At 42.5% G+C, this 26467-nt stretch overlaps 1 protein-coding gene across 2 annotated transcripts in view; it reads left to right on the top strand.

The window, feature by feature from the left end:
- Nucleotides 1-25145, top strand: part of fads2 (fatty acid desaturase 2) — a 101376-nt gene extending 76231 nt beyond the window's left edge. For both annotated transcript variants that reach the window (XM_063062038.1, XM_063062037.1), the window contains 8 exons: nt 4936-5061; nt 9187-9247; nt 9355-9431; nt 10191-10288; nt 12831-12927; nt 20435-20514; nt 22678-22803; nt 25007-25145. In XM_063062038.1, the coding sequence (XP_062918108.1) occupies nt 4936-5061; nt 9187-9247; nt 9355-9431; nt 10191-10288; nt 12831-12927; nt 20435-20514; nt 22678-22803; nt 25007-25058 (717 nt within the window). In that variant the 3' untranslated portion in view covers nt 25059-25145. The remainder of the gene's footprint in view (nt 1-4935; nt 5062-9186; nt 9248-9354; nt 9432-10190; nt 10289-12830; nt 12928-20434; nt 20515-22677; nt 22804-25006) is intronic.
- The last annotated feature ends 1322 nt before the right edge of the window (nt 25146-26467 follow it).

Genomic DNA, 26467 nt, shown 5'->3' with positions numbered 1-26467 from the left:
TTGTTTACCCAAAAGACTACAATGACCATGAAGCCTTGCGCGGCCACCAATGTGCATGTGCGTCGTGACCTGCCGATTCCTCCCGCGCGCCCCCCCCCAAGCAAATCCTTTTTGGCGATTCTGTTCATGGGGGTGGGTGTTAATCACTACCGGAATATAAGTGATAAGTGGGTAATACACTCAATTTTGTTTCTAAAAGGGTTTATCTAATGAATTTAATATTAAACACAGCGCATATTTTCCTCGCATGGGTATAATGGTAGATCAATCATCAGGGGAGCTTGAAGTGTTGAACAAACTTCCAGTAGAAGTGGCAGAAGCAGGTTCGATATGATCATTTAAAGAAAAATTGGATAGGTATATGGACAGGAAAGGAATGGAGGGTTATGAGCTGAGTGCAGGTCGGTGGGACTAGGTGAAAGTAGCATTCGGCACGGACTAGAAGGGCTGAGATCGCCTGTTTCCGTGCTGTAATTGTTATATGGTTATATAGGTCACTTATTAGTCAATAGCATCATAACATTTTAAGTAATATTTGGATATTAAACGCACAGCACATATTTTCCCCATATGAATATACAAAATTATTGCAACACACCAATATCGCTGAATCAGTGGGAGCCCTGGGCTTGTTTCCCTGCAACAAGACGGTCCCGCCGAGGGGTGATGGGAGACAGCGATACTCGAAGGCGGTTCCTTATGTCCAGTCTATTCTGCAATTTAGTTTTCGTTGCATTCATTGCAGAAAACTCCGCTTCGCAGAAAAATGTTGGAAATGGAAACAACGTTTTCAGTGCTTTCATGGCTATCTCAGGATATTTAGCCTTGACTTTGATCCAAAATGCCAACAGAGATGTTATGTCAAACATACTTTTCAGCCCGTCGTCATTTGCAAGCTCGAGGAGTTGATCGCCTTCCCGCCCTGACACGGATGACGCGCGGGTCATGACCTCGCATGCATAATGGCTGATCAGTGGCAGTGACAGGGAATGAGGAAAGGTGCAGCTGACCAAATCATATCGTTTCCTCGCGGCCTGGTAGCGCATGCTCTGCGGCCCGGTGGTTGGGGACCGCTGCTCTAAAAGAACTAGATGAGAAAGAGTATTCAAGGAAGTTTTCTTAATCAGTACATACAAGTCCCAACAAAAGAGTATGTGCCACTTTTTCTCCTGTTAGGGAATGAGACAGGGCAAGTGACAGAAGTTTGTGTAGGGGAACACTTTGCACCTAGTGATCATAATGCCATTAGTTTCAAAGTAAATATGGTAAAAGATAGGCTTGGTCTCCAGGTTGAGATTCTAGATTGGGGAAAGGCTGATTTTGATGGTATCAGAAAGGATCTGGTAAGGGTGGATTGGGACAGGCTGTTTTTTGGCAAAGGAGACTTGATATGTGGGAGGCGTTCAAAAGTGAAATTTTGAGAGTGTTAAGGTTATATGTGCCTGAAAGAATAAAAAAAGTAAGGGTAACAGGTTTAGGGAACGTTGGTTTTCAAGAGATATTGAGGCCCTGGTTAAGAGAAAAAAGGAGGTACATAGCAGGTATAGGAAACTAGGAACAAATGAGGTGCTTATGGAGTATAATAAATGCAAGAGAACACTTAAGAAAGAAATCAAGAGGGCTAAAAGAAGGCATGAGGTTGCCCCAGCGGACAAGGTGAAGGAGGATCCCACGGGATTCTACAAATATGTTGTACAAAAGGATTGCAAGGGACAAAATTAGTCATCTGGAAGATCAGAATGGTAATCTTTGTGTGGAGCCAAAAGAGATGGGGAGATCTTAGATGCATTTTTTTTTTTTGCATCTGTATTTACTCAGGAGATGGACACAGAGTCTATAGAAGTGAGGCAAAGCAGTAATGAGGTCAGGGACCCTATACAGATTTGAAAGGAAGAGATGTTTGCTGTCCTGAGGTAAATTAGGGTGGATAAATCCCTAGGACTTAACAAGGTCTTCCCCTGGAACCTGTGGAAGGCAAGTGCAGAAATTTCAGAGGCCCAGCAGAGATATTTAAATCATCCCTAACAACAAGTGAAGTTCTGGAGGATTGGAGGAGAACTAATGTGTTATGCTGTTTAAGAAAGGTTCTAAAAGTAAACCAGGAAGTTATAGGCCAGTGAGCCTGACATCAGTGGTGGGAAGGTTATTGGAAGATATTCTAAGGGGCTCAATATGTGAGTATTCGGATAGGCATGCACTGATTAGGGATAGTCAGCATAGCTTTGTGCGTGGTATGGCCATGTCTAACCAATCTTGTAGAGTTTTTTGAGGAAGTTACCAGGAAAGTTGATGAAGGCAAAGCAGTGAATGTTGTCTACATGGACTTTAGCAAGCCTTTGACCAAATACCACATGGAGGTTGTTCAAGAATGTTCAGTTGCTTGGCATTCAAAATGAGGTAGCAAATTGGATTAGACATTGGTTTTGTAGGAGACGCCAGAGAGTGATAATAGATGGTTGCCTTTCTGACTGGATGCTTGTGACCAGTGGAGTGCTGCAGGGATCAGTATTGGGTTCATTCTCATTTGTCATCTATATCAATGATAATACCAAGATTTGGGGTGTTGTGAACAGCATAGATGACTATCAGTGGGACCTGGACCAGCTGGAAAAAATGGGCTGGAAAATTGCCAGATGGAATTTAATGCACACAAGTACGTGCTGTTGCACTTTGATAGTACCATCCAGGGGAGGTCTTACAGTGAATAGTAGGACACTGAGAAGTGCAATAGAACAAAGGGATCTGGGAATACACATCCATAATTCATTGAAAGTGGTGGTACTGGTATATAGGGTCATGAAGAAAGCTTTTGGTACATTGGCCTTCATAAATCAAAGTACTGAGTATAGGAGATGGGATGTTATGATGATGTTGTATAAAACATTAGTGAGGCCTAATTTAGAATACTGTGTGCAGTTTTGGTCACCTACCTACAAGAAAGATGCAAGTAATGTCGAAAGAGTACCAAGGAAATTTGGAAGGATATTGCCACGATTGGACAACCTGAGTTATAAGGAAAGCTGGAATAGGTTAGGACTTTATTTCTTGGAGCGTAGAAGATTCAAGTGGGATTTGATAGAGGGAAATAAAATTATGAGGGGTATAGATAGGGTAAATGCAGGCAGATTTTTCCACTGAGGTGGGGTGGAACTACAACTAGAGGTCATGGGTTAAGAGTGAAACATGAGAAGTTTATGGGGAACATGAGGGGAACTTCCTTCATTCCAAGGTCGTGAGAGTGTGGAACAAGATGCGAGCGCAAGTGGGGCATGCAAGCTCGATTTCAACATTTCAGAGAAGTTTGGATAGGCAGATGGATGGGAGGGGAATGCAGGGCAATTATTCAGGTGCAGGTCGTTGGAAGTAGGTAGTTTAAATGGTTCAGCAAGGACTAGATGGGCCGAAGGTCCTGTTTCTGTGCTGTACTTTTCTATTACTCAGAAACTAAACAGCTACTTTTTAAAGTTCTTTCTCATCCATTCAAATGGTCCGTATAAACATATCAAAACTAAAGGTTACCTGTCTTTAGCATCTTGAAGCCTCTCTGCATCTTCCTCACAACCCAGAATGCGCTGAGTTTAGTATCATCAGTAAGTATGGATAGATTATACATGGTTCTTTGTCTTAATCATCAATATAACTTGAGAACAGCTTGGGGATGGTAGTAGAAATCCTGGTACCACTTCATTGGATAAAGTTCACCAAACTGAAAATGGCCCATTATTTCCTGTTCATTAATCAATGCTAGTATGTTGCCCCAAACCCAAGTTTCCATACTTGCTGAATTGTTCAATTCCTCTTGTATGGTAGCTTGCAGAAGACATTCTTGAAGTCCATATGCACCACAATATTGGCTTCCTCTTGTCTATTCTGTGGTTAAAATATTGGATTTTGCATATATACTACCCCGTCATGATTCTTCTTTCGTAAGTTTATGTTGATTTTGCCCGATCTTATTATTTTCCAAGTGCCCTGTCAACATATCCTTAATAATGGATGGTAGCATTTTGCCTCCAATGATGCTAGGCAAACAAGTCTGTGGTTTCCTGTTTTCTCTCCTCTTCCATTATTGAATAGTGAGGATGTGTTCACAATCTCCAAACAAGTTCCAGAATCTTGAATTTTAAAAGATGACAGACAGTGCACCCATTCTTTCCATAGCTACCTTATTGAAAACCTTGTGATGCATGTCATTAGGTCCAGGGATGTATGGGCCTTCAGTCTTATTAATTTCTTCAATGCAACCTTTATAACTAAGGTTAATTTCATCCAGCCTTTCATCTATTCTGGATCTGCAATTCTCCACTATTTCCGGGAATTTTTGTATGTCTTCATCTGCAAAGGCTGACTCAAAATATTTGCATAGTTTCTTTGCTTGTTCCTTGTTTTCTAATATAATTTTGTGGGCTAGATCTTTAAGGGAATTATATTGGTTTCTGCCCTCTTTTTTACATATCTGTGTCCGTTTTTACGTCTTCAATTAGATTACTTTCATCTTCTGCTTTGCCTTATAAATTCCTTAATCAGCCATTGCTGAAGTCTTTATGATCCTCAGTCTTACTGCACTTTTTGGGTTTGAACAAAAGGTTATAAGGCATTTGTTTATCCTCTGGATTAAGCAATGTTGCTATTTCTGGTGGTGCTGTTGGTGGCATCGCCATGCCCTAGGTAAAGCGATTGGAGATGGGTTGCAGTGGTGTTCATTGTTTGATGATGATCCTGACAAAAAACCAGTTGTAGATTCTCACCAAATGTGAGGCACTAAACCTGCTGGGAGTCCAAAACCTGCATGGTTTGTGAGAAAATTTGAAGTTCGTCAATAAAGACTTTGGATTATTGTAAACAGGTGTGGTAGCAATGTGAAAGGTAGAGTGAAGATTCGTAGAGATGACCGTGCTTTACGTCTGTTGTGTGATTCTACATCTCTTTTCTCAGGGAGCATCTGGAAACTGGTGGAATCACCGACACTTCCAGCACCACGCTAAGCCCAACATCTTTAATAAGGACCCTGATGTGAACATGCTTAAAGTGTTTGTGCTGGGCAACATTCAACCTGTGGAGGTAATCCTATTTCATTTTGAAATTTAAATAAAAATAGAGGCCAATAGAGAGGAAGTATGAAAAGAGACTGGAGGCACATCAAAGACTGTTGACTGTCCATTGCGACGTGCAAACTGTGTATTAAAATGAGAGGCTTTATTACTGGGTGAACATTGAGAAATGACTTACACATTCTTATTAGATATATCTGTGCACCTGCTTGTTGATGGAAATATCTAATCAGCCAATCAAGTGGCAGTGACTCAGTGCAAAAAAAGCATTGGAGTTTCAATGGAAGAGCATTTTGAGAACGGTGATCTTAATTCCATAAGTTTTCGGATAGCTGTGGTAAGGATAAGACTGGTCTTCAGGAGAAAGTGCTAAATTAGGGAAATACTGATTGCGATGGTATTAGACAGGAGCTGGGGAGAGTAGATGGAAATGGCTATTCTTGGGTAAGTCAGCATGTGACACGTGGGAGTTGCTTAAAGGCCAACTGGTCATTCACAACCAATACGCTCCTGTGAGTTAGAAATTAAAGGATAGTAAGATTCAAGACCTTGGATGATGAAAGATGTTGCAAATTTAGTTAGAAAGTAAAAGGAAGCATATAGAACAGAGAACATATATTAAACACAAAATACTCTGCAGATGCTGGGGTCAAAGCAATGCTCACAACACACTGGAGGAACTCAGCAGGTCGGGCAGCATCCGTGGAAACGATCAGTCAACGTTTCGGGCCGGAACCCTTCGTCAGGACTGAAGAGGGAAGGGGCAGAGGACCTATAAAGAAGGTGGGGGGAGGGTGGGAAGGAGAAGGCTGGTAGGTTCCAGGTGAAAAACCAGTGAGGGGAAAGATAAAGGGATAAAGGTTTGTCTAGGTAGTCTCCAGCCCCTTGGTATGAATATTCAATTCTCCAACTTCCAGTAATTCCCTCCCCCTCCCTTCCCCTATCCCAGTTTCACTCTGCCCCCTCCCCCAGCTGCCTACTACCTCCCTCATGGTTCCGCCTCCTTCTACTACCCATTGCGCTTTACCCTATTCCTTCTTCACCTTTCCTGCCTATCACCTCCCTGCTTGCCGTCCCCCACCCCTTTGTCTTTCCCTACCAGCCTTCTCCTTCCCACCCTCCCCCACCTTCTTTATAGGGCCTGTGCCCCTTCCCTCTTCAGTCCTGATGAAGGGTTCCGGCCCGAAACGTTGACTGATCATTTCCACGGATGCTGCCCGATTTGTTAAGTTCCTCCAGCGTGTTGTGAGTGTTGCAGAGAACATATATTGTCAGTGCGGAGGAGATGGATCAATCATAGGAGTCGTTCCCTCAGGATCTTGCCTGTTTCATTAGGACAAGTGCTGGCTGAAGCCCAATTACAGTTTTCCCAACTCCAATTCTACTCCTAGTGTCCATGACAACGACTCTGCTCCCTCTAGTTGTACGCTACGTTCCTTCTAGCACATAGGAAGTACACTAGCAAAATGGATGTCAGCGTCTTCATCCCATAAGAAGAGGGAGTAGTAGCCCCATGAGCCTGTCTGCTGTCCACGTTGGCTGTAGTTGGGTGACTAAGATTCCAATCTCAGAACTGATGACTGACTGACACGTGAAAGTCTGTAGATGCTGGAAATCCAAAGCAACACACACAAAACGCTGGAGGCACTCAGCAGGTCAGGCAGCATCAATGGAAAGGAGTAAACAGTCAATGTTTTGGGCCGAGACCCTTCTTCAAGACTGATAAGGAAGGGTGAAGATGCCAGAATAAAAAGCTGAGTGGGAAGAGAGCAGAAAGAGACTAGCTGGAAAGTGTTAGGTGAAGCCGGGTCGGTGGGAGAGGTCAAGGGCTGGAAAAGAAAGAATCTGATAGGAGAGGAGAGTGGACAATTGGAGAAATGGAAGGAGGAGGGGACCCAGGGGAAGCACTGGGCAGGTGAGAAGAAGTGAAAGGTCAGATTGGGGAATAGAGGAAGGGGGAGGGAGGGGAAATTGGTTCACTGGAAGGAGAAATCAAAATTCATGCCTTCAGGTTGGAGGGTACACAGACAGAATATAAGATGTTGCTGCTCCACCTTGAGGGTGGCCTCATCTTGACACAAGAGGAGGCCATGGATTGACACATCGGAACGGGAATGGGAATCAGAAATAAAAGGTATATCCACTGGGAAGTCCCACTTGTAGTTGATGGTACAGAGGTACTTGACGAAGTGACCTCACCAGTATAGAGGAGGCCTCATCAGGAGCCCCAGACACAATAGACGACCCCAGCAGATTCACAGGTACAGTGCTGCCTCACCTGGAAGGACTGCCTGGGGCCCTGAATGGAGGTGAGGGAGGAGGTGTATGGGCAGGTGTAGCACTTAGGCCATTTGCAGGGATAAGGAGATTAGTGGGGAGGGAAGAATGAATGAGGGAATCGCGAGGGAGCGAACCCTGCGGAAAGCTGGGGGTGGGGGGGAGTGATGAAAGAGGTAAAGATATTTTTAGTGGTAGGATCCCTTTGGAGTTAGCAGAAGGTGCAGAGGATAATGTGTTGTTTGCGGAGGCTGATGGGGTGGTAGTTAAGGGCGAGAGGGCCTCTATCACTATTACAGTGGTGGGAAGATGGGGCGAGCATGGATGTACAGGAAATGGAGGAGTTGCAGGTGAGGGTGGCATCAGAAGAGGGAGGAAAACCCCATTCTTTAAAAAGGGAGGACATCTCTGATGATCTGGAATAGAAAGCTACATCCTGGGAACAGATGTGGTGGAGACGAAGAAACTGAGTAAAGGGAAGAGCACTTCTACAGAAGATAGGGTGGGAAAAGGTATGGTCGAGATAACCATGGGAGTCGGTAGGTTTATAAAAGATCCTGGTTGACTGACTGCTGCAGTGCATAAACAATGTCATTTGGAAATGAGTCATTAACAATTTGCAACACAATGAAGTGTCAATTGATACGGGAGTAACATTGAACCTTTGTCTAATATCTGTAGAGAAGCCGTCAAATAGGGTAAACCACTCAGCAAAGATGGTCTGTGTGCAACTAAGGGAAATTCTCATGAAATACAAGGGACTCCTTTACCAGTGCCAAAAGTTGAATTTTAAATTTCCTTTTCTGTCAAGTGGAGCCTCAGTTCGATAGAAATCTGCCAGGATTACGTTCTGGGCTGGTCAAATTGCGCTAAAGGCACAGGACTTGTACTTACGGACAAACAGTATTTCAGAGCGTGCTCAGTTAAATCTGTCCGAGGGAACCGAAGAGGCAAAACTGTTGATGGATTTTTGTGTAATTGGAACTTTACTGTTTTTTTAACGGAAACAGCATATGTACAGCTTAGGCCATGATGTGGGAATTGTAGCCAGCTTGGCAAAGACATGCATAAAGCACAATCAGGAGAAATATACATATCACTGGTGTTGAAGTTTGAGACATCAAATGCAAGAGGCAAGTATACAGTAAATGGTGGGTCTCTTCGGAGCATCAATGTACAGAGGGACCTTGGCATGCAAATCTGTAACTCCCTAAAAGGGACATTACACGTAGAAAGAATGGTGAAGAAGGCATGTGGTATGCTTACTTTCATCATTTTAGGTGTTGGGTATAGTCTCTAGGTAGTCATGTTGCAGCTGTATAAAAAGATCACATTTGGATTACTGTATGCAGGCCGGGATTACTACATTACAGGAAGGATCCGGAGGCTTTGGAGAGGGTGCAGGAGAGGTTCAACACATTATTGCCTGGAATAGAGTACTAGTTATAAGGAGAGTTAGAGATTATCCGGGGTTCAGTAGTGACTTGATAGAAGTATATAAAATTTTGAGGGGCATACATAGGATAGATAGTCAAAGTATTTATTTTCCCAGGGTGGAGATTTATGAGGCAAGTTTTGTTCTTGTTGCCAGGGGCGATGGTAGAAGCAAATACAATAGCAATGTTTAAACAGCATTTAGACAGGCACATGAACAGGATACAGATCATGTGCAAGTATGTGAGTGACTTAAATTAGCATCATGATTGGCACAGACATTGTGAGCCAAAGGATCTGTTTCTGAGGGGTCCTGTTCTATGCTCCATTTTGGAAAGTAGGACCTGATATATTTAGAATAATGTACTCAGTGAATTGTGTACCGAAGACCTGATTCCACCTCAATCCTCTGTTCTACCTGTAGTTTGGAAAAAAGAAGATCAAGTATTTGCCCTACAACCATCAGCATGAGTACTTTTTCCTCAGTAAGTATGTCTTGAGCAGTTAATGTGATATTACAAGCTGTGTTGGTTATTTCATGTTGTGATATCTCTGCATATCTGGCCCTCTCACTTGCTGCTTTCTCTTACAGTTGGCCCACCCCTACTAATTCCAGTATATTTCTACATTCAAATAATGATGACTATGATTACCCGACGTGATTGGGTGGTACGTACATTACAATGCTTAATACAAGGTTTAGTTTTCCTCCTTCTACTTCCCAGTTCCATCTAGTTTGAACCTTATATTTTCCATTTTTTCTTCCTGCATCACTTTCCATGATAGCTCGATACAAAGTTGAGACTGGGGACTCGCAGCACTACCTAGAGCCAATTCATGAAAAGATTCGGTTGACTGGACTTGTCTGCCCTCCTTCCTCTCTGAAACGAATCATCAGGTTTTGTTTGGCACCCTGGCCTAGTAATTGCCATTCCTTGTTATTTAAGGAATCCTGAGTACCCCAGCAGATGTGCAAACACAGCTGTTCAGGGCATCAAGGGTATGCTAGATTTCACATCACAAAGTGATGCAACTAGATTGCAAAGTAACTATGGAATCACAGCAGATTAAGCCATTAGAATCAAGTTTTGGGGAACTAGGAGGAAGGAAATGCCAGGAAGCCCAGGCGAGTGAAATGCAGCCTGGTTCCAAAGGCATCTCCACAGCTATTTCCACTGTGGGCCTTTGGCTTTGGTTAACACAACATTTCTTATAGAAGTTGTTTTAGTGGCATAACTTGAATTGCCCGAGTTGGGACCCTAAGCATAGCATTGCCTACATTTATTGTACTGGATGAACATCAGAGCAATAACATTTATATGCACTTTGAATTATATTTTATTAACTTATTTGTTGCGTGAACTGTAAATCAGTAATAATATCATAATCCTTTAACGCAGTTCGGTCTGCATCTTCTCCACTTTGCAGGACCTTGCCTGGGCAACAACGTACTACATCCGCTATTTCAACACCTACATCCCTTTCTATGGATTTTTTGGTTCCATCGTCTTCGTTCTTTTTGTTAGGTATGTGTCGTACAGAAGTTCTTTTGATTGAGTTAATATTACCGGTGTTAAAATTATTCTGTTTATAAATCAAGGTATTGCCATATTTAAAATCAGAAATATTTGTGGGTTAATGTAAATGTTCAGAGTAGGGAGGAGAGACCAAAATCCCCTTTGCCTTTCTCCCTTCATTTTCACTAATATCAGTTCTAACAGAATTGGAAGAGACCTAGGTACTGGAAATGACAATGGCAAAAACTATCTTGTTAACTCTGTAAAGTCCTCCTTAGCAACATCTGGAGGCTTGTGCAGGAATTGGGAGAGCTGGCTCACAGGCTAGACAAGCAATGACCGGCCATGGTCATACTCGTGGAATTGTAGTTTATGTTCAATGTTCCAGGCACCAACATCTCCATCCCTGGGTGTGTGCTATCCTGCTGAGAGATCCAAGAGAGGCTGCACAGTGGTGTACACTCAGGAGGGAGCTGCCCTCACTGTTGACTCCAGATCCATGGACTCTCATGGCATCAGGTTAAACTAGGGCAACAAAACCTATGCTGATTACCACCTCTCCTTGGCTGAAAAATCAATACTACTCCATGTTGGTGAAGTACTGAGATTGGCAGGAGCACAGAACACACTATAGGTAGGGGACTTCAACATCCATCACCAAGGCTGGCTCAAAAGAATGACTACTGACCAAGCTGGCAGAGTGCTTAAGGATGTTCCTGCTAGATTGGGTCTGTAGCAGCTAGTGAGAGACACAACAAGAGGGAAATTCTTAATTGATCTCATCCTAACTGTTGCACCTGTCCATGATAGTACCAGTATGTGTGACTACCACACATTCCTCATGGAGACAAAATTCCATCTTTGCAGTGAAAATGCACTTTATTAGGTAGTGTGGCATGACCACCATGCCTACTGGAACAATCTAACAACTCAGGAATGCGAGCCAGAGTCTGTAGCCTTTTGGTCTGGCACGCCCCTCGCTCTCTCATTCACAGCACACCAGGAGATTGACCTGATAGACTCATCGAAGACTACAGGAGGACATGCCAGTTGCAGAGCCAGAGATACCTCAAATTGAGGAACCAACCTGGTGAAGTTCCAAGACAGCACTACTTGTGTACTAAACAACCTAAACAGCAATAAACAGAGCAAAGTAATTCCATGACCTACAGATCAGATCAAAGCTCCTCAGTCCTGCCACATCCACTTGTGAATGGTGGTGGACAACTAAACAAGTTCACTGGAGAAGAAAGCTCAACAATTTTTCCAATCCCCAAAGAAAGTAAGGGGACAGCTCATCACATCACCATTGGCTTTCACTTTGACATGAAGAGTCTTTTCTGTTGATCAGTGTTAAAAAGCCAAATTAAATCCCTTAAAGGCAGGAGGAGAAGATGATAGCGCGACGCAGCTCGCAGCGGCCACTCCGGTGGTGCTGTCTGTTATTTGTCAAGTAGGGTGCCGTGCACAATCCTGATTTAATGGAGACGGATGTGAGAGTACAGAGGAACATCTGGTGAAACTTCCGAAATGCCTGCTTCGCTGCTGCTGCTACTGTGTGGTCCAGAATCTCCGGAGAAGGCCCCGAGTCCTCGGCTTCACTTGTTGCTCGGTGGCCGGGGTGGGGTCGAAGTGCTCGGCGGAGGTTGGTGCTCGGAGAGGCTGTGTCGGAGGGGCTGGTCGGAGGCTCGAAGTTTTCGGACGGACTCAGAGTCCGCTGCGGTCGGGTGCTTCCAATGGTGCTGCATCAGCAAGTTGGTGGTGCTTGGAGGTTCATGGCAGGGAGAGTTTCTCCCTTCTGCCGCCTGCGTGAGATAATGAGTCTATCGGGACTTTGAGACTTCTTTTTAACCGTGCCTTTGGTCTGCTCTTTATCAAGTTATGGTATTGCTTTGCACTGTTGTAACTGTATGTTATAGTTATGTGGTTTTGTCTGTTTTAGCCTTGGTTTGTCTTGTGTTTTCTTGTGATATCATTCTGGAGGAAAGTTGTATCATTTTTTAATGCATGCATTTCTAAATGACAATAAACGAGGACTGAGTGTCCTTATAATGTAATCTAATAAAATCTAATCTGGGAAATTGAATGGCAAAGGGGAAGAAGCTGTTCCTGATTTTCACTGAGTGTGTGTCTTTGGGCTTCTGTACCTCCTCCCTGCTAGTAACAATAAGAAGGCATGTCCTGGGTGGTGGTGGGGTGGGGTGGGGTGGTGGAGATCCTTAATGATGGACACCATGTTTTTGAGGCACTGCTCCTTGAAGATGTCTTGGATGCTACGGAGGCTAGTGCCCATGATGGACCTGGCTAATTTTACAACTCTCTGCAGCTTACTTTGATCCTGTGTAGTGACACCAACCCCCATAGTAGATGGTGATGCAGCCTGTTAGAATGCTCTCCACAGTACATCTGTGGAAATTTGCAAGTGTTTCAGATGACCAACCAAATTTCCTCATACTCCTAATGATATTGCCACAGTATCGATTATGTTGGGACCAGGTTAGGTCGTCAGAGATTGACATTTAATACTTAACTCGTACTTGTTTCTCTTCAGATTCATTGAAAGCCATTGGTTTGTGTGGGTGACGCAGATGAACCATATTCCAATGGAGATCGATAATGAAAAGCACAAGGACTGGCTCACTATGCAGGTAATCTTCGTTTAATGGTCATATTGGAGTATCTTCTTGGGCTTTTATGGAAGTTCCCACATCAACATATTTTTTCCAGTCATAAGGATGTTGAAAATGTTTACTCTTAAGAAACTGCAGCCTCATTAGGTCATAGTTATTGCTCAAGAGATGCATCAGAACTATTGCCTCTCCATTTTGCTGAGTGCCAATATCAAATTGGCCACCTGGTTTCTAGATAGTGATCTTGATTGGTTGTTACTATGGTTACATCAGTAGAAGCTCAGTAATAAGATCTGTCCATTGTTTGTTCCTTTTACCTTTTATTAAAGGTTTGTTATAGGACTCCTGGGGTGACAGTGAGGTGTGGGGAATTTGAGATCAGTCATATGAGAGTAAACGATCACATCACTGTTAAGTTTCAAATGGGGAAGTGCTACTTGTTGGAGACCCTGGAAGGTGATCCTGTGATAACAGCATAAATCAATCAGGCACTCCCATAGAGAGCTTCGTATCTATGGCTCCATTATCATGTTGAGATATTGTCTACTTGATCTCTCATTAATCTGTGGAGAAAGATCTTCAATTATTAATGGAAGGTATTCTTTGTCCTGGGAATCAAATTAAATTATAAAGCTGTTTCTGTTATCTATTTCAACCTCAAATTTCAGTGACTTTGTTCTTCAGAATGAAGGCAATTCATTAAAATGCTAATCAACATGATTAGAATCTTTAAAGTAAATTAAAATTTCATGGAAAATGTAGGCATAAATACGCAGATCCAAGACGTGGAGCCTGAGAATGGTATGCAATTATGGATGGTAAGCTTAAGAGTGTCATGTTACTTGCAAAAATAATGAGATGATACTAAATGAAAGAACACACATTTGCATAATGATAAAAAAGATGTAAAGCTGTCAAGGATCAGTCCCACTGTATATTGTAAAATATTCTAAAAATGCAGGGCAGAAAAATCTAATTTCAGTGATGCTTCAATGTTTAGGTGAGTACAAGGGGTGATTGATAAGTTTGTGGCCTAAGGTAGAAGGAGTCAATTTTAGAAAATGTAGCACATTTATTTTTCCTACATTTACACACTGAGTCCAGCGGTCATGGAGCATACGGATCACTTCTTTGTAGAAGTCGGCATCTTGGACCTCCAGAAGTGGTCCACAGCAGGGGCGATTGATAAGTTCGTAGCCTAAGGTAGAGGGAGATGAGTTATTAACTTCAAACTTTCTGCATTTTCACTCAGAGTTGAACTGCACGTGCATGTAATGAGAGCTGTATAACTCACCTCCTTCTACCTTAGGCCACGAACTTATCAATCAGCCCAGCTGTGGACCACCTTGAGGTCCAAGACTCTCGTTACATGCACGTGCAGTTCATCTCTTTGAGTGATAATGCAGAAAGTTTGAAGTTAATAACATCTCCTTCTACCTTAGGCCACGAACTTATCATTCACCCCTGCTGCGGACCACTTCTACAAAGAAGGGATCTGTATGCTCCACGACCACTGGAGTAAGTGTGTAAATGTAGGAAAAATAAATTGCTACGTTTTCTAAAATTGACTCCTTCTACCTTAGGCCACGAAGTTATCAATCACCCCTCGTATACCGATGATATTGATTATGAGAAATCCCAGAATATTTCTCAAGATGGCATGGTATCTTCTGTTTCTCTTCCAGGAAACTGCTTGACACCCAATGGATAGTGTAACATACACACACAAAATGCTGGAGGAACTCAGCAGGCCAGGCAGCAGCAGTTGAGATAGTGTGTATGGATTATAATGGGCCAAGTTAAAGGAGACCTGATTGTTATATTTTGTAACTTCAAAGCATTTAACTAATTCAAAGGAAAACAAGAGAGCTGGGATTGCAAGTCTAACTGTTCTTTACTTTAAGCCAGCACCACTTGGTGGTGTTCTAACATATGCAATTCACATTTCTTTTACATATAACCGTGGTGAATTATATAAAGAAAGAATGCTTAATTAAACAATATATTTGCAACATTGCTCAAATTACTGAAATATTGATACACAACACTCCTCCCTGCTTAGCTATAAACTCCAGCTCAATAGAGAATGCATTTCAACTACAGTATGTACACAGAATACTATACTGTATAATGTGACTACTATACAGACTTCCATAGCATAGTTAATTTTAAATTGTCCCATTCAGGCCTAAAGGTTTAATCACTTTGGAGGTGTTCTTACTGTTTTAAGATGATGTCTTTCTTGACAAGGGAGATCACTCTTCCTAGCAGGTGAGACTTGTGGCTGTGAAAATAATCTCAGGTCATGGGGCTTCCTCCATGGTGGTTGAAGGAGTTGATTCCGAGACTGTAAGAAGTGGTTCTGATAGCTCTAAACATCTTTCTTCTCCCTCCTTTTTCTTCTAGATTGTGCATCATGATCCTGGGAAGGTCCATTTAGTTCACTGGAGTATTCCCTTGTTAATCTTTCTATTGCTTCCTTTACAATCTGATCCCTCCTCTTGGTTTCCTCATCCACAACATCAACTAATGAATCTTCTGTTTTCGTATCTCCATTGACTGCTTTCTTTTTGGCCTTCCATTCGTCCAGCTGGGCTTTGGTCTTTGCATCAACTTTTACAAGCAGCTTTTTGTCTCTCACTTGAAGTTCATGCAGTAACTTTAACGCACGCAGAGTAGAGTCCGACTCTTTATACTCGCAAAAGCCAAATGCTTGCAACTTGCCTGAAGCTCCTTCAGTGCTCTTCCAGCTTAAAACCAAGCCACATTTTGCAAGTAACTGCTTGATTAACATCAGCTTTCTCAGATATGTTGCCTACCAAACTGTTGGAGTCGGACCACTGCTTCTGTCACTTTCACAATTTCTCTGAGCAGCATGGTTCTTCCTCGGTCCAATACGCTTTCCCACCAGAGCCGGTGGTTGGCACCAATACCTGTTTACCCTCTGCTGGGCAGTGTTTCATGATGTACAGCAGTGTTATGGTTGCGGCATCAGTTAATTCGCTTTCGGTTGACTCTATTGCAGGGTAAATGACATGCAAATTCTGGATGGATCTTCAGTCAAGTTGTGGTTGTCTCAGCCATCCATGTCCCCATAATGCTGGCCCTCCTGTTTTTATCAAATACAAGCCCCGTGTGGCTAGTACCTTCTTAGTTGGATTCTGCAGGCTTCAGTTTAGTATCTTTGAAATGCCATACGATCTTATTTTGTGGAATGACTGAAACAGCCGAGCCAGTGTCCAATTCGATTTTAATTAATTTCCCACTCACTTCTGGCACAAGCCACTATGCTTGTCCATTGCTTGCACATCTTTCCCTCCCCCCCCCACTTACTGCTTTCTGCAGGAACGGCTCCCTACGCAACTCCCTTGTCCATTCGTTCCCCCCCCCCCCATCCCTTCCCACCGATCTCCTCCTGGCACTTATCCTTGTAAGCGGAACAAGTGCTACACCTGCCCTTACACTTCCTCCCTCACCAGCATTCAGGGCCCCAGACAGTCCTTCCAGGTGAGGCGACACTTCACCTGTGAGTCTGCTGGAGTGATATACTGTGTCTGGTGCTCCCTGTGTGGCCTTCTGTATATTGGTGAGACCTTACACAGACTGGGAGACCGTTTCGCTGAACACCTACGCTCTGTCCACCAGAGGAAGCAGGATCTCCCAGTGGCCACACATTTTAATTCCACGTCCCATTCCGATATGTCAATCCATGGCCTCCTCTACTGTCAAGATGAAGCCACACTCAGGTTGGAGGAACAACACCTTATATTCCGTCTGGGTAGCCTCCAACCTGATGGCATGAACATTGATTTCTCTAACTTCTGTTAATGACCCTCCTACCCTTCTTGCCCTATCCTTAATTTATTATTTATTTATCTCTCTTTCCCTCTCACAATAACTCCTTGCCTGTTCTCCATTGTCCTCTGGTGCTCCCCTCCCCCTTTCTTTCTTCCAAGGCCTTCCATCCCATGATACTCCTCTTCTCCAGCTTTGTATCCCTTTTGCCAATCAACTTCCCAGCTCTTGGCTTCATCCCTCCCCTGCCTATCTTCTCCTATCATTTTGGGTCTCCCCCTCCCCCTCTCAATTCTCTTACTATCTCTTTTTTCCATTAGTCCTGACAAAGGGTCTCGACCTGAAATGTCGACTGCATTTCTTGCTATTGTCACGTACCCCATGACGGGTTAAAGAACCAGCAGAAATGGAAAACATGTTGGAGTCCAGTATTGCTATTAACTAATGGTATTTATTACTTACTGTGCAATACAGTAATATAATTGCAGATATATATAATCATTGCTAACCTGTTTTATATAAGTAAGTGTGGAAATATGTGAAAACCAAGCTTCTTCAAGTCTAGGGGTAAATGAATACAGTCTTACGATGATGGGTAAAGTTCAATTCAGTTCGAGTTGAGTAGTGATGGAAAGAGAGAGGGAGGGAGAGATTTGAGTCTTCAGGTGAGCTGACACCGTCGATCTTCCCGTTGTCTTCCGAAATCCTTTAGAAGTCACAGACTGTTACCACAACAAAGGGGACCGTTCTTCTGTGATGGAATTATCAGCCCAGGCAAGTGTCGGACACACGAGTAACTCCCCACCGGTCACACCCTTTTCACACCGCGAGAGCCACTGATTGATTCTCTTGATTGATCCTCCAAAACCCACCTTTTTGGTGGGCACAACAAAGCTCATTCAGTGTCCAAAACCACGTGTCTGTAGGTCTAACAGCTGACCTATTTATCTCACCGTGCTGAATTCTAGCTGTCCATCAAGCAACTCCTCCCTTCTCTGTAAGAACTTGGAAGCTGCTTGTGTCCTTGCAAAAGTGTAAACATGCTGCTGAAAAACCATAACACTATCTCAAAGCTGTCTTCGCCCCCCCCCCTTTCTCTCTCTCTCATTAACAAGGTGTCTGTGTTGGACACCTCTCTGTCTCTCTTTCCAAAAGCACAGTTCATAAGGGTAATTCAGGACCCCATCACACTATAGATGCTGCCTGGTCTGCTGCATTCCACCAGCATTTTGTGTGTGTTGCTTGAATTTCCAGCATCTGCAGATTTTCTCGTGTTTGCTTGTCCATTTTTAGTTTTCACATTGTAAGTCACAAGACTAGCCAGTCCCACGTCACTTTAATCATTCAGATTTTTCATTAACAGCATGAAGATTAGTGCAACTTGACCTTTTAGCTTTTTCTCTTCCCTGTGTAGTATATTTATTTTTGTCTGCATGACATGCTCTTTGTATGTGTCCTATTTTGTTGCATTTCCTGCAAGTTTCACCCTTAAACCTGCTTTGGTCTTGCGTATGTGAGCCCCTGCCATAATGGTAGTACAATTTGTTCAGCCAGGCAGGTTTCAGTTTGTACGTTGCAATTTCATTTACAGTCACTGTTATTCCTGACTGCAACTCAATTGCATCACTGGCTGCTGTAACCATTGATAAAGTAATTTCAACTGCTCTTTTAAATGTGAGATGTGCTTCAGTTCAGAGCTGTTTTTGAATGCTTTTTTGTAAGATTCCACAAACTAAATGATCTCTCAGTCCATCATTAAGCCCATTTCCAAACTGACAATGCTCAAATAATCTCTTCATTTCAGCTGTGTATGCTGAAGTGGACTCCTCTTCCTTTTTGATTCCGCTTATGAAGCCTAAAGTGTTCTGCAATCAACAGCAGTATCACTTTTAAAGACACAACCTTGCCTGACTCCTCTCATGATATTCACATACTCACTCACTTCTCCTTCTATTCTGATGGATGCTGTCTGGTCCCAGTATAAGGTTCTTAAGAAACGTATATCTTTCCCATCTATGTCAGGATCTTGAAGCATTTCCAGAAGACCTTGCTGTCTGACAGTGTCAAAAGCTTTTTTATAGTCAATAAAGCATAGGTAGATGTCTTTTTGTACCTGGATGGCTCATTCACAGATCATCCGTAGCATGAAAATTGCATCTCTGGTTCCAGTGTTTTGCACAAAGCCATATTGTTCTTTACTGTTCCTCGCTACACTTTAAAAAAAAAACTTGAATATCTCACTGGGTTTCAACAACATCAGTAGCCATCTGAAGTTTGTTTTAAACTACCTCATCACCACTGTTATGTTTTGTAGCTTCAAAACATTAAACTAAACAAGAGGTGGTTATGCAAGTCTAACTCTCTTCTTTATGTTGCACGTCGCTTAAATTATAACATGGTAGCGTCATGACATATACAATTCAAGTACTTTACATATAGTCATAATGAAATATATAAACAAAGAATGCTTAATCAAACAATGCATTGACTAGATCACTCAAATATTACTGAAATATTAATACACAACACTGATGAACTGGACTACATTCTTCGTCCCTTTCACCATTGTTTCTCAGCATGCCCCAAATTGTATCCGTACTCCCCTCTTTCCCCATGTGCTTTGATATTACACTTTTTCAAACAGATGTTTGGTTTGAGAAGTCACCCACTAGGTGACAGTGTGGCATTACATTAGCTTCACATTCCCTGCGTGATAGGCCAAGTTCTTTCTCTGAAAAACTGCTAGTATGACATACGACTCTCTAACATTACAATTTACTGAGTCAAGGTGTATTACACAGGAGCAATGAAGTTCATACAACATTTCAAACCTGTTCTACTCAATTAGACTATGGATGAACTCTGTCTCTGTCACCCTTGGCATCCTCACCTGATGAAAACCCACCAGTTTCTATTGAAATCTTCAGTGGACCGAATCTCAATAGTTTCTTTGGGGGTGGGGGGGGGGGGAAGCGGTCTTCCATTTTCCAACACTTCTTTATCTATAGAAGCACTTGCCCTAACCTTTGAATATCATTTTAAAATGTACCTTTGTTCCAGATTCATCTCAAGGAAATATTATCTTTAACATTCCTCCATTTTCAATACTTAAATTGCTTCTTAATTTTCTGGGTTCAGTGAATCACAAGCATTGCCTGTGCCGCACGTTGTGGTGATTCAGCCCTGCTGTATCTGAGCTCCCTTTCTCCCTGACATGCTTCACGAGATACAGTGGTCCTTCAGGTGGACTCCTGGAAACTGAAAGTGGATCTGAAGTTGGCAACTCAACTTGAGTATGCCAATCTCGTATGTCAATGCTGACGGTGTTGCAACTGTACAGCAAGTTAGTTATGACAAGGAACACATTTCCAAAACACATGCCTTTGAGATGCTTTGATGATCAATACAGAGCTGTCTGTTTTCTGAAACACAGGCTATTTGGCCAAAGAAACATCAGAGAAATCACACTGCACTTCAATGAGCAAGCCCACCTGATGCCCTGCATCAGACCAATAAGATATATAGTATAGATTTATAATAGGCCTAGCAGCCAGCGTTCTGACCTGATATTGAACCAACAACTGATATAGGAGGCCAACAGCATGAGTCTTAAGGCAAATGGTAGAAATCTACAACAGTTTGAAGTCCAAATGCCAGTCTGGATGCCAGTTGAGTTCAGATTGTTGTTTGACCTGCTGTCTTATGATATACCACTGTGTTGTTTCTCCAGTTGGACTCCACGTGTAATATTGAACAATCCTTCTTCAATGACTGGTTCAGTGGTCATCTCAACTTCCAGATTGAGCACCAGTAAGTACTCTCCTCTTTCAAACAGAAAACATTTTGTATTACGAGGAGGCCGGTTCCTTTTGTGGATTTGAATTCTGATCAGCAGTAAAATGTTCCATGAATGCATGGTGCTGTGATAAACTGGAAGTAGAACAGTGCCCATGGTTACGTAACAATAACAATTTGAAGTCCAAATGCCAGTCTTACTGATTTTACTGACACATTCAAAGCAACAAGATCCCTTTGCTTTATTTCTGAGTAGATTTAAGTATCTTTCCTTTGCCTACATTTCACAAACTCTTAGAAATTTATGGCACAGAAGAGGCTATTTGGCCTTGTGCCCATGCTGCCCAAAATTAGAGCAGTTTTGATTCCTCACTCCCCATCAATAGTTCATCATTGGTCCTTCCATAACAATGAAGGGTATCTGCCTCTCCCTCTACCTCCCAACTGCTCATGGGGTAAACATCATTTTTCATTTCCCATTTAATCCTTCTACCAATTAATCTGAATCTATGTCCTCTTAATTACTAACCTTTCTGCTGAGGTTTAGATCTTCCTGTTTACCCTGACAAAGTTCCATCATAATATCACATACCTCAATCAAATCACACCTATTATCTTTTCCAGAGAAGACAATGACATCCGAGCTAGACTTATCCTCATAACTTCAGTTCTCCAGCCCTAGCAGTGTTCTTGAAAACCTCCTCTGCATCTTTTTTTGTGCTGACTTATTCTTTTATTTCTTTGTTTCCTTCTGAACACAAATCATGAATTCCTGATTCATACATTCTATTACCACATGTTCTGAGCCCGATAATTGTACGTACTTGCAAGTGGTCTCTCAATCATTAAGTTTTTCATATCCAAACTGGGTAAAAGCCGATCTCATCCAATCATATCCCTGCTGTCTGTCTTTATTGAAATATGTCATCACCACTTGTGTTTCCAATAATGGGAAAAGTTATGTTGCTGAGGGAGAAATTCTCTTCCTTTCATACCCTGAGCAAATAAATCAATGCCAGCAATACTAAGTGTTTGTATGTAGGAGATCCTACACTCTGAAGCTAGTGTGGACACCTGTCAGCTATGCATGCACATGATCTCAGTCTCTTCCCCCATGAATCCTTGTCTCAATTATCACGAGATTGCTCCTTTAGTGAAGTTGTTGTATGACAAGCATGGTCTGAGCTATCAGTTGTATCCTTTGTTGTCAGGCTTTAAGGGTATTATAGGGTATGCAAGAGATGCTCCACAGCATTAAATTATGCTTCGTTTGATAAATGTAAGCCTATATGACAACATGAACTATAGCAACACCAAGAAATCATCAGAACTTCCTCTAAGCAATGGTTAATAAATAAAAATGACCTGGGAAATATTTTGTTAGGTGTAACTTCTTAAGTACTAATGGTGCAAAATGGAGGCTCCCCTAGGCATGTAGGCCTTTGGATTTCTTTCAAACATAGTAGATGTTTGTGTGCTTAGTTACAAAAAAAGAGAATGTCACTTTCCAATTATGTCAGTGTAGACCCTGAACATATGGACAGAGCAGGAGTGGACCACACTCTCTCTCTCTCTCTCTCTCTCTCTCCATTCTCCTGCACTGTTCAGTAAGATTGCAGTTAATTTGAAGTGATGCACCTGGCTGGGGTTGATCCTCACACTGGGGAGATTGGATAGTGAAATGTTCCCAGGTCTGCCCATGGGAGGCTCTGTTGAGGCCTCCTTACTCTGTCATTGGTAAGTGGCACACTCGGAATATGTTGTCTGACTTAACCAACAGGTGAGCAGGTTGTTGGGCAGGGTGGAATAGCTCTTCAGTGCAATTAAGGTTATTCCTTCTTGTCTTTTGTTCTTCACCGATCTATATTTGCTGCATCCATTGTCCAGCACTGAGATAAAGGACATTGGTTGCCTTAAAGCAATGAGCCATCCAATCGAAGGGCAACCAGGGCAAAATGGGCAACAAGTTCACCACAGAAATTATAATTCCACCAGCAGTCCAATTCTGACAAGAGGATTAAGTTTAGACTGTTGAGTATCCCCAAGGGTATAATAAAAAGAAATGAGCCATACGAAAGGCTATAAGATCCTGGCTCCTGTCACAGTATCTTTCTGTCATCAGGTTTCTTTACAAAAGACAATACCCAAGTTTCTCTTTGAAATATTTTTCTTTTGCAGTCTTTTCCCCACGATGCCTCGTCATAACTACTACAAGATTGCACCTTTAGTGAAATCGTTGTGTGACAAACATGGACTGAACTACCAGGTGAAGCCCTTGTCCCAGGGTTTCAAGGATATTATAGGGTGAGCAATGAGTGCACTGTTATCACCATAACATGTCCACTTTCCACACACAGGTCCCCATCTTAACTCTAATTGAGAAATCTAAAATTGAAGCTAACTTCTACTTCAAAGTTATCAGGAAGAGAACTTCAATATATGAATGCCCTTTGTTCCTTTATTTCCTGTATCACAGAGTTAAAACTTTGCAGTTAACCTGTTACTTTCAAAGTTGTGTGCATTGTCCTGTGCAAGCAAGCAGACTCACACAGGTTTAGTCAATGATCTAGGCAGCCTAAAGAAGTTAATTAAAACTGCCATTTACATACCAAGTGACATGGAAATAGAGACTGTTGGAAACACGACAGGTCAAACGGTACTTAGAGTGGGAAACAAATAAGTTCAAGTTGATGACTTTTCACTGGAAATAAGATAAAGTTAGAAATCAAGCATATTTTAAGTTGAAGAGAAATTGGTGGGGGAGAGGAATGGGTAATGGAGAGGACAAAATCTGTGCTGGGGTTGAAATCAATAAAGATTAAAGAACGGAAGTGGTGTCAGCTGAGAGAGGGTATGGAGGTTCATTAATTCCGGCCTATCAGCCTGAAAGAGATGTACATAGGAGGTTCTGAAAGAGAACACAGAATAAAAGCAAATCTGCAAATGTGAGATACAATATTACAGTTGCTAGTAGATTGTAATAAATAATGTCTGCTGGGGACATGCAGTAGGTCAGACAGCAGATCTGAAAAGAGAAAAACAATCAAGGTACAAGATGTCCTCTCATAAGAAATAAAAAAATGACCAAACTACTGGAGACATTGAGCAGTTCGGAAAAAACCTGCAAAAAGAGAAACAGAGTCAATGTTTCAGGTCAGTGATTCTTCATAAGAACTTTTCATCAGCATTGGCCAATTCCTGTACAAACTGGAAAGGGTGGTTATTGGAAATAGCTGAATTCATTGTTGAGGTTTGAAGGATGTACCATGTATGATTGGAAGACAGAATGATGTAAGCTTGAGTAACATTGGACCTTGGAGTCACAGGAGACAGCAGATGCTGGAGTCTGGAGCAACTCACTAGAGGAATATGGAAGGTCAGGCAACATCTATGGAAGGAAATGGACAGTCGACATTTCATGCCAAAACTCTTCACCTGGATTGAAAGACTGTAGAGAGAGAGAGCTCTTGCTCCATCCCTTCCCTCCACTTGGCCGTCTCCCCTCTACCTATCAGTCCAGATGAAAGGACTCGGCCCAAACTCTCAACTGTCCATTTCCCTCTACTGATGCTGCCTTACCTGCAAGAGAACCTCCAGCATTTTGTTGCTACATTGGAGGTTGAGGCCAGTGTGAGGATGGGATGGAAAATATAAAGTGACAGGCAGCTGGAAGCTCAAGGTCACCCTGACAGTCTGAATGGAGGTGCTCTTCTAGAGTCACCCAATCTGAATTTGGCTTCTGCTCCATAGATGAGGTCACATTGTCAGAATTGAATATAGTACACTAATTTGGAAAAGTACAAGTGATCACCGCTTCACCAGCAAGGAATGTTTGAGACTCCAGGTCATGGGAAGGATAGAGATAAGAGGGCAAATGCTGAAATCTTTGTGATCATATGATGATGTATGAAGGAGATGAATGTTCACCTAGATCAAAAAGTGAACCAAAGAATTATGGACTCCCTGGGATGCTGAACTGAATTGTCAGTTTTTCCGAAGCTGGCACTTGGTTTGTTACCGATAGATGTAGGCTAAAGTTTGCTAGCTTTCCAGGTCGGCATGTATGCCATCTAAGTGGGAAGGAGCTGGATGTCTGGTAGTAGCTGAAAGGTAGGTACCTGTGAAGAAAGATTACTGTAAAAATTATTTGTAGAGTATTCATTAGGTGTCCCCAGTGAATGCCACTTAATATTTCTTGTGGGAATTATTTAATTGTTAAGTTTTCCACGTAAGCTTATCTGATACTTCCACTGCCTGTAAGGAGTTTGTACATTCTCCCTGTGACCATGTGGGTTTTCTCTGGGTGCTCTGGTTTTCTCCCACAATCCAAAGATGTACTGGTTATTACATTAATTAGTTAATTTAAATTGTCCCATGATTAGGCTAAGGTTAAATCGGGGGTTGCTGGGCAGCGCAGCTCGCAGGGCCTATTCAATGCTGTATCTCAATAAATAACTATGTTGTAAGTCAAGGCTATTCATCTAATATATTACTTTTCACACCCTAGGTCCTTGAAGAAGTCTGGTGATCTATGGTTAGACGCTTACCTCCACAAATGAGGCCACTCCAAGAATTCTCGCTTCTCTCTCTTCTTGTCTTTCTTTGAATTCCAATATGGCTTTGGAATTCCAGTTTCCTTTCAGAGTCTGTGTGCATCTCAGCATGACCTGATGACAGATCCAATTGTCAATTGAAAGCTGGTGAAGAGCACCTTGAATCAAATTGCTCTTTTCCCCTTCACTCTTGCCAACTCCAATACAGGCCTTGGCAGACATCTGATGTCAATGGAGCAGACTCCATTTTAATTAGATATGAGACAAAGACCTCAGCTTGATTGTGTTCATAGACCGTTCTCAGTGTTGTGACACCATTGTTGTGTTCTGCTAAGCTGTGCAAAACAGTTATAAAAAATAGCTGTGAGAACATTTAAATTTTAGTCAAGATATGGCTGATGTGGTTTGCTGCAGCCATTACTGTTTATTGGGATGGAAGGTGTTTGTCAAGGAGGAAAGGCATTGAGAGTATTTAAAGCAATCATTCCACCTGTCCCCTATCTAACTGCAGTAGGTAGATTTTTGAACTGTGAAGGAGTCATTGTTTATGGGGAACAGGCAGGAAATACAGCTCAGACAAGATTGGATCAGCAGTGAGCTTACTGAATGATGGAGCAGACCCCAGGGGCTGCCAGGCCTGTTCCTGTTCCTGCTCTTATTTCTTTTGTTTTTAACCCTGGTTTTGTTCTTAAGTCACTGAGCTAACTCAATTGAGTAAAATAGACTTAAAATAATGCAGACACCCTGATCAAAGGAAATATTTGAAAAACTGTTTCCTTCAGTTCCATTAATGTGGCAGCAGTGGAAAAAAAAGTCACTTGGTCTGGGGCTGGGCTGAATGCAACTCCTCCCATACCACCTACCCCACCTCTGTACTCCTTCACCACCACCCCCCCCAATGCAGAATAGAACCTTGCAGATGTGGCAGAATCCACATTCAAAACCACAGCTCACAGATCTCTGCCAAGTGGCACTCAGGTACTGTAGTCACACCAACAGGAACCACAGCACAGTGATCAGAACCTAGAGTGATAATATCATGGCATTGGGGAGTCTTAGTAATCCTGGACTAGGAGAAATGCTGGCCAACGTGTTATCTCTGTTACCAAGTCTACTTGGTGGATGTGGTCAAGGAGAAGACTAATACTTTGATAATGCCTCAAAGAACTTGGTGGTAGAACATGGTAGTGAAGTGGTTAGTGCAATGCCATTGCAGCTAGGGGGCGTCGGAGTTCAATTCCGGCATCCACCATAAGGAGTTTGTATGTCTGCCCATGGAATGCTTGGGGTTCTTCTGGGTGGTCCGGTTTCCTCCCACAGTCCAAAGACATACTGTTAGTAGGTTCACTGGTCATTGTAAATCGTCCTGTGATTAGGTTATGGTTAAATCAGTGGGTTACTGGCAGTGCAGCTCG

Source organism: Mobula hypostoma, chromosome 11 (assembly GCF_963921235.1).
Source record: "Mobula hypostoma chromosome 11, sMobHyp1.1, whole genome shotgun sequence".
NCBI lineage: Eukaryota > Metazoa > Chordata > Chondrichthyes > Myliobatiformes > Myliobatidae > Mobula > Mobula hypostoma.
Note: the sequence above shows the minus strand (reverse complement) of the source record. Positions and strands in the feature narration are given on the sequence as shown.